The sequence below is a fragment of the Muntiacus reevesi genome, chromosome 15, assembly GCF_963930625.1.
Source record: "Muntiacus reevesi chromosome 15, mMunRee1.1, whole genome shotgun sequence".
Classification (NCBI taxonomy): Eukaryota; Metazoa; Chordata; class Mammalia; order Artiodactyla; family Cervidae; genus Muntiacus; species Muntiacus reevesi.
The window spans coordinates 30,222,168-30,239,585 of record NC_089263.1 but is presented as its reverse complement, the minus strand read 5'-3'; the positions used below and the strand labels follow the sequence as shown (position 1 = coordinate 30,239,585).

At 51.5% G+C, this 17,418-nt stretch overlaps 1 protein-coding gene across 3 annotated transcripts in view; it reads right to left on the bottom strand.

Annotated features, from left to right (window-relative positions):
* The window catches only part of PSTPIP1 (proline-serine-threonine phosphatase interacting protein 1), a 41,694-nt gene extending 33,458 nt beyond the window's left edge, over positions 1-8,236 (bottom strand). Inside the window, exon 1 of one of the 3 annotated variants that reach the window (XM_065906368.1) lies at positions 7,758-8,236. In XM_065906368.1, coding sequence (XP_065762440.1) covers positions 7,758-7,793 — 36 coding nt within the window. In that variant the 5' untranslated portion in view covers positions 7,794-8,236. The remainder of the gene's footprint in view (positions 1-7,757) is intronic. The other 2 variants (XM_065906367.1, XM_065906366.1) reach the window with 2 other exon arrangements.
* Between the last annotated feature and the right edge of the window lie 9,182 nt (positions 8,237-17,418).

The following is a 17,418-nucleotide window of genomic DNA, read 5'->3' as shown; positions in this document are numbered from 1 at the left end:
GATGAGGAAACTGAAGCTCAGAAAGGAGAAAGGATTCTCCAAGTTCCCCCTCAGCAAGTGAGGGGGGAAGCTTCAAAGAGGCCTGTCCCCCTTCTGAGCCTGGAGCACAGAGAGTGACTAAGCCCGTGAGGAGGGGCCTTCCGGAGCTAGTTCAGCAGGATGCCCCAGCTAGCGTGGGCAGCCCCCAGGGCACCGGGTACCACTCTCTCTTGCTAGAAGTGAGGGAGTTTCAATTTCCGTAACTAGTTCCCTCCATCGTGTCGTTTGCAGCGTCAGACAGGCTCTAGCTGAGGCAGGCATCCTAACCACAGCCCGCAGCCTCCAAGCCTCTTTTTGCATGAGAGGAAACATCCGTCACTGGAGAGAGTGAAGAAAGGAAGAAAGGCTCTCTGCCTCCACTCAAGGCTGGTCAAGGTCTTTAAAAGCCCAGCCAGGGTCTTCCCTTCCTATAGTCACACTACGCAGTCCTCTGGGCCAGAAAGCCGTCTTACAAACCCACTGCACCCGCTCCCCCTTCCACACCTTTACCCATGCCAGTCCTTCTTCTTGGAGTTTCCTTTGCCCTCCCACCACCTCCCAAGTCCTCCCCCACCTTTCCAAGGGCAAGCAAGGCCCCCCCTCCCCATCCCAGGGGCTAGCAACCCCGGCTGTGTGGAGATGTCGGGAAAAGCCAGCCAAAGTCCCTGAGTTCCTGGGAACCGGACAACAAGAGGACCTTGAGAAGCAGATCTTGTTTTCCACCAAGAATAAAACCGAAGGTGTGGGTTACGTTCTTGACCCAGGACACAGCAGCCAGGAGACGCTACAGGGGAACAGCTGCAGGCATCACAAAAGCAGGGCAAATGCAACCATGAACCTCTCCAGTCACCTCCTGCCATCAGACGGTCGACAGCATCCTATGGAGTGGGTGTGGAGGAACCACAATCTTGGGTCCCTGGGGGCACACACACCACAAAGTGTGCACAGAGTATGTGGAAGAATTCACGCTACTGAACCACAAATGTCACCTAAAAGCACCGTCTCGGCTTAAAAACAGGAATTGCTTAGTTTTGCTTTTTAAACATTTTCCTTTTAAAGCATATGTAATCTGTGACCATTTGCAGAAAATTAATGGTGAGAGAAATCACCTTACTTCCAAAACCATGGAAACCAATGTTACCGAATAGGGAACCACCCTTTCATCCTTTAGGAATTATAATTGAATCAAGAACTTACCAGTCTCCTTGGATTCAGGGCAGAATGGGATGGGGTCCAGCAGAGCTAAGGGAAGGGGTGTCCCTGATCTGCCTTGGATGTATGACCATGAACTCGGCCCTTGACCGCCTTGTGTCTCCGCTCTGGACATGGGAGGACATTGGCAAGTCCTTCCCTGCAAGGCAGATTTGGGGACACACGTGTCACAGGGCATAAGGGGTACTGAACAACAGCCAGGCACAGCCACCTCTGAGAATGATGTAAGTATCTGGGACTCAGAGAAAAACGAATTTTCACAGAACAGGAAATAGACATCTTCTTTTTCATTTTTAATTGTGTAATTTAATTTTCATTGGGTAATATATTTACACGGTTCAACAATCAAACGCTATAGAAAAGTACATAGAATGCTCAATGCCACCCAGCCCTGAAACCCGTCAATCTTTCTTCTTTCACTTCCCCCAAAAGGCCATCACTTTAATTAGCTCTCTATGTGTCTTTCCAGAGATTCTCGTTGTTAATACAAGCCCGTGCGTGCGTGCTAAGTCACTTCAGTCGTGTTTGACTCTTTACAAGGCCCTGGACTGTAGCCCGCCAGGCTCCTCTGTCCATGGGACACTCCAGCAGGAATACTGGAGTAAGTAGCCATTCCCTTCTCCAGGTGATCTTCCCGATTCAGGGATCGAACCCAGGTCTCCTCTGTTACAGGCGAATTCTTTACCCTCTGAGCCATCAGGGAAACCCTAATACAAGCCTACACCAACACTAATGCTTAATTCCCCCCACTTTTCACAATGGGTTGCACACAAGACACACCGCTCGGCTCTGTGCTTTTTACGCAAAACACCATGCCTCAGAGAGCTCTGCGACCTCACAGAAAGAGTCCGTTCTCATCCTTTTCAACAGCCACGGCCAGGGAGGCACAGGGAGGGCAGTAGGCGGCAGCAAAAGAAGGCCAGCCAGGGGCCCCCCGCTCCCACCTCCTGCCTCTGCCATCCCCTCCTGCTCAGGAGGACCCCCTCCTCAGCCACTGGCCTCCCCAGCCTTCAAGGCCACAGGGCCCTGCCCTGCTGCAAGTCCATCCACGAAGCCTGAGTGATTCCCAGCAGAGTCCCTTCCAGGCCACTCTGATCCCTCTTTCCTGGATGAAAAGTTTCCTGCTCAGCCAGAGGACTATGAGGGGTCCCAAAGGGGCTGCTGGTGCTGAGTGCCAGAGAACTGGCCGCACCCTCTCACCCAGGAATGTCTCCTCCTGTGGGAAGCTATGCAAGAAGTGGTTGTCAAGTGCAAAATCTTGATACACAAAGATCGACCCAGAATGCTAAATAGTTGGCAGTAATCTCTGCTTTTTTTTAAGACAGCATATTAAAATGCAGAGAAATTACATTGCAGACAAAGGTCTATATAGTCAAAACTACAATTTTTCCAGTAGTCATGTACAGATGTGAGAGTTGGACCATAAAGAAAGCTGAGCACCAAAGAATTGATGCTTTTGAACTGTGGTGTTGGAGAAGACTCTTGAGAATCCCTTGGACTGCAAGGAGATCCAACTAGTCAATCCTAAAGGAAATCAGTCCTGAATATTCATTGGAAGGACTGATGCTGAAGCTGAAGCTCCAATACTTTGGCCACCTGATGTGAAGATCTAACTCCTTGGAAAAGACCCTGATGCTGGGAAAGATTGAAAGCAGGAGGAGGAAACAACAGAGGATGAGAGGGTTAGAGGCATCACTGACTCAATGGACATGAGTTTAAGCAAGTTCCTGGAGTTGGTGAAGGACAGGAAAGCCTGGCATTCTGCACTCCATGGGGTCGCAAAGAGTCGGACACCCCTGAGCAACCGAACTGAACTGAATCTAAATGTCCAACAACAAAGGACTGTATAAATAAATCACATGTGTGTGTGCTAAGTCACTTAATCATGTCTGACTCTTTCTGACCCTATGGACTGTAGGATCCTCTGTCCATGGGACTCACAGCATGTCCACCAAATCCACAAATTGAAGGACTGTACAGTCATTAACAATGGTGTTTTGAAGATAAGGAAATCACACCCAGGCCCACGCATGTTCAAGATAAAATTATGTCGAGAAAAGGGGTGTCCCCCCACACTTTCCTCCTCAGTAGGGAACCTCAGAGTCTCAGAACTGGAGAGGGGAAGAGGCCACAGTAGCTGCTCAGACACATGGGACCTCAGGCCTCTCCCCCTGCCCCTAGCCCACGCATCCTTGGTGAGTCATTCCCCCACCAAAGGAAGTGGTACCCCCTCTGTCTTCTGTTGCGGAGCTCAGCGCCTCCTCACTTAGCACAGAGGTCTCCAAATGAAGCTGGAGCCCAGCCTCAAAAGGGAGAAATGTAACCTCAAATCAGAGGGAAAAGTTCAGGCCTGGTTTCTTGGTCCCCTTTGATGGTTTCCGCCCAAAGCCATGATGGTGGGGAGGGAAGAGCAAGGCATGACAAGGAGTATATGTGGCCATTACTTTTCCTTTTAACAACCCCCAAAAGACAGGATGTGGGTCTTAATAAAACCTGGTCCAGAACTAGATTTTCCTTCTTAAAACAACATCTTGTGACTTCTTTGCAAAAGGGGTTGGATGTATAGGTCTGGGAGGCAATGAGAGGGCAGGAAGGGAAAGAGCAGCTCAGAGCAGTCCTCTGGGTGCTCCCTGTGCCTGGTCCATTATCAAAGAACTCTAGACCCCAGAAGAAGTCGATCCTGACTTCTTCTAAGGCAAGGCATTCTGACAGTCTCATTTGACTGTTTGGATGGGGGGTGAAGACAGGGGGGGCCCAGCTTAGACTACCTAGTAGAGAACACTTCTCCACAAATATCAGTTGAATGTAACTAAAGCAAAATGAAGGAGAAGATAGGTTCAGGAAGGCAGGAGGACCGTGGAGGTTCTTACTGTTGGTCCACTTATTCTATTAACATTGACCAAACACACACCCTACTCACCAGGCCTATGCTGAGGATGTAGACAGGTGTTTCTTGCAATACACTTTGGCTGCTGCTGGGAGCAGAGCCCCTGCAAGAAAGCTGTGTCTACTGGGGAAAGGAGTGGTAATCCCTCATTCTCTGGGATTCTCTGCCCCTCTGACCCGGTGCTGAGTCAGGTTCCATGAGCTCTAAGGCCCTGTCAGCTCGGGCACCTGGTACTCTTATCCTCAGCTTTCTCTCCGACAGCCCCCTGTTCTGAGGCTCAGTCACAAACTTCCTGCAAAACTGTGATCTTCTTTATCACTGTGTGTATATTAACAGAAATCAAATGATCCCTCCCCTCCCCTGTGGCTAGCCCACCCCAGCCTCACTCGCACAGAAGCCTGCATCTGAATGTTAGGCTGCAGATGGAAGTAGGCTATAAATAAATACTGCATGGTCACACCGACAAGATTGCAAATATAGGCCTATTGAGGGACAGGACTGGTCAACTCTACCACTTCTAACCACTGTGTCTGCTTTTTATAAGTTTTTGTCTCCTCTCTTACTATCAGGCTACCAGCGATCTGTGAAACTGTCTCTAACAGGTCAGTATCAGTTCAGTCGCTCAATTGGGTCCGACTCCTTGCAATCCCATGGACTGCAAGCACGCCAGGTTTCCCTGTCCATCACCAACTCCCAGAGCTTACTCAAACTCATGTCCATCAAGTCAGTGATGCCCGTGATGCCATCCAATCATCTCATCCTTTGTCGTCCCTAACAGGTCTAACAGGTCAGGCCCACCAATATTTAATCAATCAGTTTCCATGTAGTTCCCTACTATTTGCTATATCTATAGGTCAACAGGACCAAGCTTGTTAAAACTGTGGGTAAAATCAGAGTTCATGGGCCCTAACTAAAAGTTCTAGGGCATCTCGAATGAGTAAAGTATGCAAGCTTTAATGCAAACTCTTAGAACCTCAGAAACTATTTTTGTTTCCCTGCTCACAATGAAGTGCTGCCATGAACAGGGCTGGCTCTCACCTGTGTTTTGGATGGTTGAGGCTGCCAGATAAGGGGAGTGCTGCGGTATTAGACACATCCTTCTAGCTCAGGAGCTTCCTTCCACTACAGACCAGCCATTTGCAGGCAGCGTGTTCTCAAGCTGTGGTTAATGGCATTGCCTGGGCACAGGGTGGGGGAAAGCCAGGGGGAAGGGCAGGCTGAGCCCTGTCCCTAATACCCGCACAGTGGTTGGATCACTGTGTCTTTTCCATTTTACAGATCTGTCTGTAAATTGGGGTCCAGAAGACTTTGGTGGCACCCATCTGATCTGATTTCTCTGGGAGGTAGGAAGGACTGAGTTTTTCCCTGCTTCACCAATGTGGCCCAAAGATCCAGTGATGGGCACCATGGCTAAAGGGGCAATGAAGCACCTGAGTAAGCGCAGACACTGGGGCCAACCTGTCCAGGTTTCACCCAGCTGTGTGACTTTCGGCAAGTGACTGAGGCTCTCTGTGCCTCAGCCTCCTCTTGTGAACAACAGGTATCACAATAGCATCCACTTCCTGGGTCTAAATGAGTCAATAGATGCATAGTCCTGAGGACAGCCCCTGGAACATCTTTAGGGCTGGGTTAGTTGTCATTGTGGGCTGGGCCAGGCTGAGACACGTGTTAGGATTCAGAGCCCAGGGGCATCGGCCTTTCCCTCCCTGCTCCGGCCCTCCCTAGGGAGGCAGCACCTCTACCCCAGGCCCCGGGAGCCAGCAGCAGAGGAGAGGAGAGCTTGTGGGCGGCTCAGAGGTGGGGTGAGCAGAGTGTGGGCGGGATGCCTCACAGGAAGCTGCCACAGGTAAAATGCCGCCACCACACCCTGCGCCGTCCTGTACCCCTTCCCCCCTTCCTGCCCAGATCCTGCCTTGGGGCTGCTTCTTGGGCCAGCTCTGTCCTAGGGAAGGTGGAACCAAAGGCTCTGGGCTGGACCAGATGTCCTGGAACTAAAATACAGCCTGGGTGTGCTTGGCCCACCATGGGCTGCTAAACACCTGGATTTTCAAGAGAAAGTCTGGGTCTCTCAGTCATGTCTGGCTCTTTTGTGACCTGTTGGCTGTAGCCCACCAGGCTGCAATGTCCATGGGATTCTCCAGGCAAGAACACTGGAGTAGGTTGGCATTTCCTTCTCCAGGGGATCTTCCTAACCCAGGGATCAAACCCGGTTTCTCCTGCATTGCAGGCAGGTTCTTTACCATCTGAGCCACCAGGAAAGCCCTATCTTTCCCCCAGCTTTGCACTTCAAGTCAGAGCCATGATGTAGTGACTCACGTCCAGTCTGTGCATCCCCTGCTGACTGCAGCCCCCCACCCCTCATGTGGGTCCCAGATGCCAGCCTGGTGCTTGGAAGGGGCCAAGGCAGGTCTGCGTTCCTTGGCTTCTCTGGGCTGGTCCCAGCCCCTCTCTGTAGAGATGGGGAGACGGAGGCTCAGAGAGACAGCCCTCTGCCTACTGTGCAGTTAGAGGAGGCGGGAAGCGAGCCACTCAGACTCTGGCCACGGGCCCCAAGGAGAGCGTGGCCCAGAAGGGAAGGAAGACCTGGCTCGTTAGCTCTCGTCCTCCTGGCTGGAGGCCCCAGGAAAGGGCCCAGGGAGGCCAGACTGTCGGCTGAGTGCGGGCCGACTGAGCAAAGAGCCAGTGTCCTCTGCAGGCTGGAGGGGGTGCCCTCAGGACAGCCACGTTCCCCAGCTCTAACCAGAGAGGCCTCGCTTTTCCCTGGGAGCCACTGGGAACAGACAGCGCTTGAGAAGCAGGGGGGTGGGCTGAGAGACAGTGGGGAAAATGGGCGGTGGGGTCCAAATGGGGCTTGCAGGCTGTGTGGCCTGGGCCCAGCAATTTCGCCCCCACAAGCCAGCTGGGCGCTGGAATTTCATAAGGAAAAGGCTTGATTTACACGTGCGCTGAATTTAAGAAAGCGAACAAGGAATTGCCCAGCCCTGTTGCCTCCCTGAAGGACCCCTAAGGTCTGCAAGGAAGAGGGGTTGGGTAAGGGCAAGAGATTCCCATTTGGTGCTCCAGCGAGATGCAGGGGACTTTGTTACACCCTTGTTTAGCCCTCCCATTCAGTTAGTATGTTTGTTAATTATCTCTACTGTATAGATGGGGGCAGGGGGCGCGGAAATGAAGTTCAGAGAGGTAAAATGACTTGTCCAACCTCTAAATAGCAAAGCCAAGATCCAAATTCAAGTTTATCTGGTCCCCAGACCTGTGACCCTCCCTCCTTCACCTCACAAATCCTCATCAATATCAAATATATCAGATGCTCCTAAAACGTTCCTGCTGTGGAGAGGGGGTCTCCCAGAGGAAAGATCTGCCCTGAGAGCCCAGAGAATATCCATCCCTTGCTTGTTGAAGTTTGCAGAGGAATCAGTGCCCCAGATCGAGGACCCCCATTGTCCTCTTCCAACTCAGAAACAGCCTAGGTCACATCCCTCACCCCGCAACGATAAAGGATAAAAAAATCAGCCATCATTTTTATGAGAACCCCCCGCCCCTGGAAGCCACATCCCCAACCCACCACCCTGAGGAAATGTCAGCTGAGCTGGCCTCCCCAGGCACACTCCACTTGCTCAAACCCACAGCCGTCTTCACTCACCCAAAAGGCATCTTTGAACTGAAGCTGAGGCATCATCCTCAGGCAACCGCCACAGCAAAGCTCGCTCTCCTGCCTCGGTCAGAGCTGAACGAGGGCCAGGAGCCAGGCGCACCGTTCCAGTCCCAGCAGGGCTGGCCCGGGCCCCCCTCCCCGGCCGGCGGCGCCGTCTGCAGCGCCTCCGAAGGCTGCCGTAAGCCAGAGGCTGCCGAAGGGAGGAAAAGGGCTCAACCTGTTTTGTTTGGGGCTAGAATCAGCGGCAAAATGAGGAAGGACTGGTGCCCAGTGACGGGAGGAAGGGCCCCACGGTCCGTCCCGGCCTCTCGCTAGCCCCGCGGAGATGGAGGACTCAGTCCAGGCTGCAGGACCCAGAACAAGGAGGGCAGCCCCGGGTCAGCAGAGGCAGTGGCCGGCGGGAGAGGCGGTCCCCGGGGCCTCTGCAGGAAGGTTTGTGCAACCTCCCCGGGGCAGGCTCCAGGGCTGGCGCCCCACAGGAAGTGGAGCCGCCCGGCTCCCCTGTGCGCCCCGCCTGCCACCTGCCACCCTGCTACGCGCCTCCACTTGCCCCCTTCCGATGTTCTAGCGGGGAATGTTCTCTGAGCCACACGCTCAGAGAGCCGGAGGCCCACTGCAGTTGTGGGCCAGGAGGAGCGCAGGAACCCAGGTGCTGTCTCCCACCACCCCAGCCCCACCCCGGACCAGGTCCAGAGAGGCCAGACTCTCCACCGCTCACCGGCCAACCACTTCAGGAAGGGAGGGGCTCACCCAACCCAGAACATCATCAAACCCTGGGTGCAGGATGCCCCAGTCCACGTCCTGCCCTCGAGGAGATCCCAGTCTGGGAGCAGACATAGCTGTGGGCTTGGGGTGTGGTTGGGGGGGGGGGGGTCGGTGAGAGCACAGGGGTGGGGGGAGCAGGTAACTAGGCCAATGGAGAACAGCCTCCCGGAGCCTGCCTCTTCTCCAGGTCTCCAGATTAGACCCTCTCTGGGGCAGGGAGTCCCCTCTGAAGATGGTGGCTTCAGGCTGGAAGAAAGTGGTTGGACCGAGAAAAACAGGATTACAGAGGATAAATAGGGGAGTTTGAAAATCCAAGTGGAGTCCCCTGTTTTTGTTCTGTCTGGCCCCTACCCTTCAGAAGGACTTTAATCCACCCTCCAACTCTCTGAGCCTTGGTTTCCCCGTCGGCCACCCCTAATCTTTGGAAAAGACACAGTGTTGAGAACATTACTGGAATTTCTACTTTTGGTGGGGCAGGTGCTGGAGGTCTCTCTCTGTGTCTGGTATAACCTTGGGAAGAGCCTTGGGCTGGAGCCCCAGACACCTGGGGAGGCAGGGCCTGCCCACTCAGCAGAAGATGCTGGTGGGGGGGCCGGAGCCCAGGGTGGGTTGGCAAGAAGGGATGAATCAGGATCATCCACAAATCACCACCCTCAGCAATGCCTCCCTTACCACTGACTGTGGTGATCAGACAGATGAGAGCTGCTGCAGAAGAGAGCTAAGTTCCCAAGTGCCAGCTATGTGAACCCAAGGTTAGAGATGGGGCACACCCACGCCTCTGAAATAACCACCAAGAGAGAACTCGCTGGGGAGAGCTGCAGAGCAGTGGAGCTTTGGTGGTAGCCCCCTACCTCCAGAATCCTTGTGCGTGTGTTAGTCACTCAGTTGTGTCCCAACCATGGACCATAGCCACCAGGCTCCTCTGTCCATGGGGATTCTTCAGGCAAGTGTACTGGAGTAGGTTGCCAAGATCTCTTGCAGGGGATCTTCCCAACCCAGGGGTTGAACCCAGATATCCCGCATTGCAGGCAGATTCTTTACCAGCTGAGCCACAAAGGAAGCCCAGAATCCTTATAAACATCTCCAGCATTGAAAGCATCCCAGTTGGATTTTCTGTTGCTTGTAGCTAAAGACAGCTAACGTCAATATCACCTTGAATGCCGAAGGCCAAAGGCTAAGGCTGAACCTCATCCCAGTGGCATCACCACCTCTGATAGCCCCAACTCAGCCTCCCTGGCCTCAGATTTTCCATCTACCAAATGGAGTCATGCTTCTAGTTCTGGAGACAGATAAGAAACTCTCAGTTAATGACAGGCTCTTACCCTCTTATTCCCCTGGAGGAGGAAATGGCAACCTGCTCCATTATCTTTGTCTGAAAAAACCAATGGGCAGAGGAGCCTGGTGGGCTACTGTCCCTGGGGTCACAAAGAGTCAGACATGACTTAGCCCCTGAACACACACGCACCCTCTTATTAGCAAGAAACTTCAAGTCAGGCTCTCTCCCCTGCCTCTCCAGGGGCTCTTCCCATCACCCCTCATAAATTTCTGCTCAAAATAGCCCTCCTCCTTCCCCACAAAGTCCCCCTCTCTACTCCTACCTCCACATCTTTGCCTCTTTCTGCTCCCCAACCTCCCTCCTGACATGCCTTCCTTCATCTTCCTTCCTTGCACAAATCCTCCCATCCCCCAAGGCCCGCCCCAAAGCTCCCACACATGAGGCCTTCCTTTCCCAGCTGCCCTGGTTCAGCCAGGGCAACCCCAGATGGATAGCCATGCTGGTTGCGGGCTGAAGCAATTAGGGAAGGAAGTAATAGGAGGATTCTAAAGAGACTCTAAAGTGCTCTGCTGTAGAGAGGGCTTCCTCCTCTCTCCTCAACTCCCCACTGAGGCTTGGCCACCTCGGTGGCCAACAGCCGACTCTACTTTGGTTTACACTTGCTGAATACTGGGGGCATCATTAAGCCTTTTATGCGGAACACCTCATTTAGTCCTCCCTTATCATCATCCTCACCTCACAGAGGAGCAAACCAAAGATTAAAGAATTTATGTGACTTGGAACTTGCCTGGTGGTCCAGTGGTTAAGCCTCCCCCTTCCAATGCAGGAGGCATGGGTTTGATCCCTGGTTGGGAAACTAAGATCAGCAGGGTGTGGCCAAAAAACCAAAAAGAGAAAAGAAAGAGTTTATCTGATTCATTCAACACCTCACAGTCGGTAAGTGTAGTGTTGGTCTTCAGACTCAGGTTTTCTGATGCCAAAGCCCACATCTTGATCTCCCCTCATGTCTGTTACCAACAATCCCTCTTAACAGTGAATTTCATCCTTCCTTTCTCCAATTCTGCCTCCAGAACCTCTCACTCTGATCCAAAGCTGGAAAATGTGAGTCCACGGAGGCTGTTGGGGCTGATGGCACTATTGGGTGAGACTCTAGCCCTGGCGCATGATCGTCGTCCAGTTTCCCTTTGTTATTTGCACCATCTAAGGATGCTTTGGCCCCAAAGAACACAAAACCAGAGGGTCTGATGTGGAGGACATGTGTTATCATTCATACAAGGGGTCTGGAGGCAGCATGGCCTGGGTGAAATCATTAGGGCCCCAGCTCAGTTTCTCTGTGATTCTTCTCATTTACTGTGTCCCTTAACTTACTGTACCTCAAAGAGTTGGACACGACTGAGAGACTGAACTGCCTCCCTTCTCCAGCTCCAACGGCTCTGGTCTATGACTGCACACACAGCCTCAGAGGAAGAAAAGTGATTCCTCTCCTTTTGTCTCATTTCCTTCAAAGTCCTCCTTGCTCAGGCTCCAGGGAGACCTCCCTTCATGTCTCATTGGCCAGAATGAGACAGAATCACATGCTCAGGTATGGCCATCACTGGCCTCAGGAAGGGGATGTCTTGATTGGGGTGATGGGGATGTTGAGAGCCAACCACCATGACCACCATAGCCCTCTGTCCACCAGGTCCATGAACACTGCTGGGTACCAATTCCTGGCAGACCCTGCTGGAACTGGGGCTCAGAGAGGACACAGACCTGGTCTCTTCCCTGGAGGACCCACATATGGGTTCTAGAAAGATCTCTCCAGACGGGAAGTAGTTGGGAGAGAGTGAGACCAGAAGAGGATGTTATAATAACTCTGAGAGAGGGCTGAGTCCTAGGTGAGCAGGCCAGGAGGAAGGGATGGGTTGGTGGGACATTAGGGAGACAGAGGAGAAGGATGGATACATCTGAGTGCCCCTGAGAAGAAAAGGAACTGCTCTCAGGCCTCCCTTCATCAACAGTTTCCCTGGGGAAGGGAATCCAGTCCTAAAAATCATAATCACAGTTGCATCAAAACATTCACCTTGAGGTCCAGGCAACTATGCTTGGAGCCAGACTTTGCTGCTATTTAAAGAGGGAGTTCCCCCCATGAAGGCTGAGCCCCATCCTGTTTTGCCTGACATTTGAATACATCTCCTTGAAGAACTCAAACTCAAGAAGTAGTAGGTCCGCGGATTGAGAACAAAATGCAAAATCAGTTATTACAATATTGCCATAGCCAGCTCCTTGGAGGGGTTTGGCTCCTGCAGCCAGTTCATCCATCCTCTTGAGCCAAATAAACAACAAAAACAATAATACGAGCCAACATCAAGGAAGTATTACTGCCTGTGGCGCCCGCATGTATTTTACATGCTTGATCTCACTGATAGCTCTCTGCCAGGACCAGCTGTCATTTGCAGCATTGATGCAAAATGAAAGTGTGGGGCCTCTTATTAACAAGGCAAGGGAAAAATTGCCTTTAAAGGTTCTAAAATATAGGCTTTCCCTTTCCCATGTTCTGTCAACTTGCTTCATTTGCTATTTAACGTTGCACCCCCGTGGGCATGGGAACACTTGAGGGAGAAGTGCCCTCCGTCTCTTGACTCACTTGTGCAGGAAACCCACCAGCTGCTGGGTTTCCCCTCCTGCCAGTCACCAGACTGCATTCTCCGGCTGGGGGCAGGGAAGTCGAGCCAGGCATCTCCCTTTCTCACGGTGGAGGGTGATCCCCAAGACTACTGCAAACTCATACCAGGATGCCCTAGGTATGGGTCAGGAGAGAGCAGGAGACCTGAGTCACCTGCTGAATGTGCCATGGCGCTATCAGCTCAGTGCAGGGACAACTACTGCCATGCCCCATCCTGAAATGCTCCCAGGCAACACTGAGTCTCCCCTCAGCTATGCCAGGGCCCTGCTGGGGGCAGAGGGTGGCAGTGGTGGCTAGCCAGGAGTGGGGAGAGGAAAGTTGAGAACCCATCAGGGGAGGTGGTAGGAGACAGGGCCTTGCATGAGCTGAGGCTCCAAGCCCTGAATCCATGCCTCATTGTCTCATCAGACTTCACTTAAAAACAGAAATCTGAAGATAGTATTATAAAGGGTTTTATAAAGGGTGTTATAAAGGGTGTCAAGATGTACAGCCTTGTAGGAAACCCTGCTCACTACCGCCTGTTCTCCACACATCAGAATGACATTTTCACACCAAATTAGATCATGTACTTTCCATTGTCACCTTAGCTATGACTTCTCAATGCTCTTTGAACAATAGTCATTGGCCTTACATGGCCTGTAGATACTGCATGATCTGACCCCAGCCTACCCTTCAACCCCATCTCAAACAGGAAGAATCTTGAGCAATAGGTTTGAGCCTTCTAGAAAAGGGAAGGTGTTATAGAAAGGAGCATCTCAAAGCTCCTTGGTGACATTAGGCATTCAGAAGGCCTTTACCATGAATTTTATTCAGAAATAGCATCACCAGTGGCCCAGGGGGCATTTGTCTTGCCCCTCTCTGCCTGCAGTTCAGGAGACCTGGATTCTATTTCTGGGTCAGGAAGATCCCCTGGATAAGGAAATGGCTACCCACTCCAGTATTCTTGTCTGGAGAATCCCATGGGCAGAAGAGCCTGATGGTGTACAGCCCACAGGGTCGCAGAGCCAGGCATGACTGAGCAACTAACACTTTCACATTCACTTTTCTCATTGTTGTCTTGATAAGGTCTGCCATTGTCCAGGCAGGCCAGGTGACACGTGTATCTTTCCTTCCTGGAGAAGCAGAGCGCGCTGCCATGATGCTGGCATGGCTGTGGGGCGCCCGCTCACCCCATCTACCCCATGGTTGAACTGGAATGTTCCTGTACCCAAGCACCGTGGCTCACTGTTCCTGGGGGAAATGCGTCAGGCTCCTCCAGTTGGCTAGAGGCACATGTCTACCAGGCTAGGGCCCCCACATTCAACCGCAGCTACCCTGCCCCGAAATGGATCAAGCCCGGCTGCAGAACACCCACCGGCATTTCCTAGGCCTTCTTATCTGGGGACATGGAAGCAGACAAGACCGCACTCCTGCCTGTCTGATGGGGGAGGCAGCCTAGGTAGGGAAGTGTGCTGACTGCAGGACAGTGGTGGGTGCCGGAGAGAGGGAAGTCCTCCCGCAGGAGGGGAGCTGGGGCCTGAGTAGCCAGAAGGAGCTCGCTGGTGCAACCAGTCAGCAAGGAGTTTCCAGAAGGACAGCAAAGGCCTGCTGGGGTCTCAGCACACACGCCTGAGGTCTCATGTCATCCAGCAGATATGGAAGCTGAGGTTCAGAGAGTTCAGCTAACTCGTCAGTGCGTGCATGCTCAGTTGTGTCCGACTCTGCGATCCCATGGACTGTAGCTCACCAGGCTCTCTATGGGATTTTCCAGGCAAGAATACTGGAGTGGGTTGCCAGTTCCTGCTGCAGGGGATCTTCCCAACCCAGGGATCAAACTCACATCTCTTGTGTCTCCTGCATGGCAGGAGGATTCCCTACCACTTGAGCTAGAGTCCTACCCTAAGTGGAGTCTTTCCTTCCTAGAGAGTAGGGCTGGAGGTGAGGGGCTAGGGCAGAGTCTGGGGCTGAAGCCTGGTGAGGGGAGTCCTAGAGGGGAGTGAGGGGAAGTCAGCAGCTGAGGAGGAAGTTCAGGGACCAGGGGCCCTGCAGGGGGGGCGGGGCTCCCAGATGATCTGTCTGACACCTGGGGACATCCTGGCCCCAGATCTTCGCAGAGGGGCCTGTGGATGTGGCCTGTGACCCTTAGAATGTGCTATAGATTCCACTTTTCAGTTTGCCCCAGAAAAGCAGTTGCAAAACAATAAAGCTTCTTCCCAGTCATGCAGCTCTTCTGAGTTGACAAGGAGCTTTCAGATTTACTAATTCGCAGTCACCAGGGTGTGACTCTAAGTTTCCAGTCACTCTTCAGAAGCTGGGTGTTGCTGGCCGGAAGGCTTAGAAGACATCACAGAAGTGCTAAGTGCCAGCGGGTGGCCAGCAGGGTCACCAGGACCCCCCCTGCCCATCCCCGCAGATGTGGGGGAAGGGCTCCTTCAGCGAAGGCTGAGAACCATTACCACCAGCTCATCAGTCAGAGGGTGGAGGAATGCAGAGGTGGAAGGGCCCACAGAGACCCTCTTGAGGGTCTCAAATGGCAGGAAGGGGGCCTATCAGAAGACCTGTGGGACTTGGTTAAAAAACATTAGGCTGGATCTCAACTTAGACCTACTGACTGGGTAGGGGCAGGGAATCTGTCATAGTTTCTAGTCACAGTCTGTGAGTCAGATGCAAACACTTGGAAGGGAACTCATTCCCTTACTGCTCCATTTTACAGGTGGGGAAACTGAGGCCCAGCAGGACAGGACCACTGATCGGATTCCTTTTAATAACCGAGAAGGCAGGGTGTGATCACCTCCACCCCCCATTCCTGCTCCGGTCCTTTCCAGCCTGTTTTGGTTTGTGTTTTCCAGAACGGCAGCTGTCTCAACAAAGAGCATCAGCAGTTTTTCAAAATCCTCTCCCCAGTTGGGCTGGTCTTCATTTGGTCAGAAAGTATCTTTGCTCACAGTAAGGCAAAGCTTGATTTTGGCCCAGCTGGTGTTTAATTATTACTGAGATCCTGGCATTCAAAGGCAGGAGACCTTGAATTCAGTCTGGTCTGGACCAGAAAATCACTAAGTTGAGAAACGGGGAAGGGAGCATGGATGTAGCAAAGGAGGCAGCATGCACCAAGGCGCGGAAGCAGGAGGCGACTGGGCACGTCCAGCTCGGGGGTGGGAGGTGGGGAGAGCACTAGACTTGGAGACCGAAGAACAGGATTTGAATCCTGGCTCCAGCCACACCTCACCAAGAAGGCTCCTCGTCTGGAACAAGGGGATGATGAGCCTATGTATTTAACAGGGTTGCTCTAAAATTTATATGAGATGTTTCTAACATGCCTAGCCCAGTACTTAAGAACATGAAAAGTCATCTGGCTCAGCTCCCACGCACAGTGGCCTGTCAGCCCACCGTGATGACAGCATTTCAGACCTGGCAGTGTTGCTGCTAAGGTGCTGTCCTCTCAGGGAGTGACTGGAGAAGACCTACTCCCAGGACTTCAAACAGCAGAACAAAGCCCGGGAGTGGCTGGTGGCCTGAGCAGTCGGAGGGCGTGACAATAGACTCTCATCAGACGGTGAGACCCCACGTTCTTGGGGAGCTGGCGCCCAGCTCTCTAGTTTCTTCCCAAGCCCTGTCCTCAGCAGCACTCCTTTCCAGATATCTGTGATAAAGACATGTGTTCTCATATATTTTTTTTAATTTTTACATTTTATTTTGCTATAGTTTAAAAAGTAAAGAGTACAAGGAACTCTCATCCTCTTTCCCCAGATTCAGCAGATTATTTAAATTTTTACCATGGTTACTTTATTATTATATCTCTCTCTGTACTCACATAGGCCTACTAATTAGATGTGCTTAGTAATGAAGTAGATATTATCTGAGTGAGCTAGAGACATGGAACCCTTTACCCCTAAATTCTTCAGTGTGTATTTCCTGCGAACAAGGACATTCTCTTACATAACCACAGCACAAGTTTCAAAACCAAGAAACTGAACATTGATGCAGTGTTCTTGTCTAGTCCCACTCCTCACTCACCTTTAATTCCATCAGTTGTAATGTCCCTTAAGTCTATTTTCCCCTCCTGGTCTCCTTCCATCTCTGACAGTTCCTCTATCTTCCCTTGACATCCATGATACTGATACTTTGGAAAGTGGCAGGCTGGTCATTTTTGTAGAATGTCTCTCCATGTGGGTTTGCATCTGGTTCTTCCCTCATGATTACATTCAGATCACACACTCTGTGTGACAGGAACACCACATAAGTACTTTTGTGTTCTCAGGGCATCGTGTCAGGAGGCACATGAGGTCAGCTTGTCCCATTGTTGGTGATGTTAACTTCGGTCACTTGATTTAGGTGGTGTCCACCAGTTTTCCCTTTCATATTTAATAAGTATCTTAAAGGAAAAATTTTGAGGCTATGTAAATATATGTATCTGTTCCTCATCACACCTTCACCTGCTTGTTTTAACATCCATTGATGATTTTCTGACTCTACCCTTCCATCTATTAGTTGGCATCCTACTAAACAGAAGTGTTCCCTTTCCCTCATTTATCTATTCATTCATTTATATTAATGAAGACTCAGGAATGTCTATTTCAATCAGTTATAATCTGTTATTACTGTTATTTATGTTGATGCTCAGACTGTCCCAGATTAGAGCAGTTTCTCTTTCCTTTTCATATGACACTATTTGTTTTTGAGTACTTCTTACTTACCTGCCCCTAGCTCTAGAATCAAGGTTTCTCTAAGGATCCCTGATTGCTTTCAATGATGAGTCCAAAGTTTTGCTCTTTTTATTTTTTAAGTCTTTATTGAATTTGTTACAATATTGTTTGTGTTTGTGTTTTATGTTCTGGTTTTTTGGCCTCAAGGCATGTGGGATCTTAGCTTCCCCACTAGTAATGGAACCTGCACCCTCTGTGCTGGAAGGCGAAGTTTTAACTACTGGACAGCCAGGTAAATCCCTGAAGTTTTGCTCTTAACTC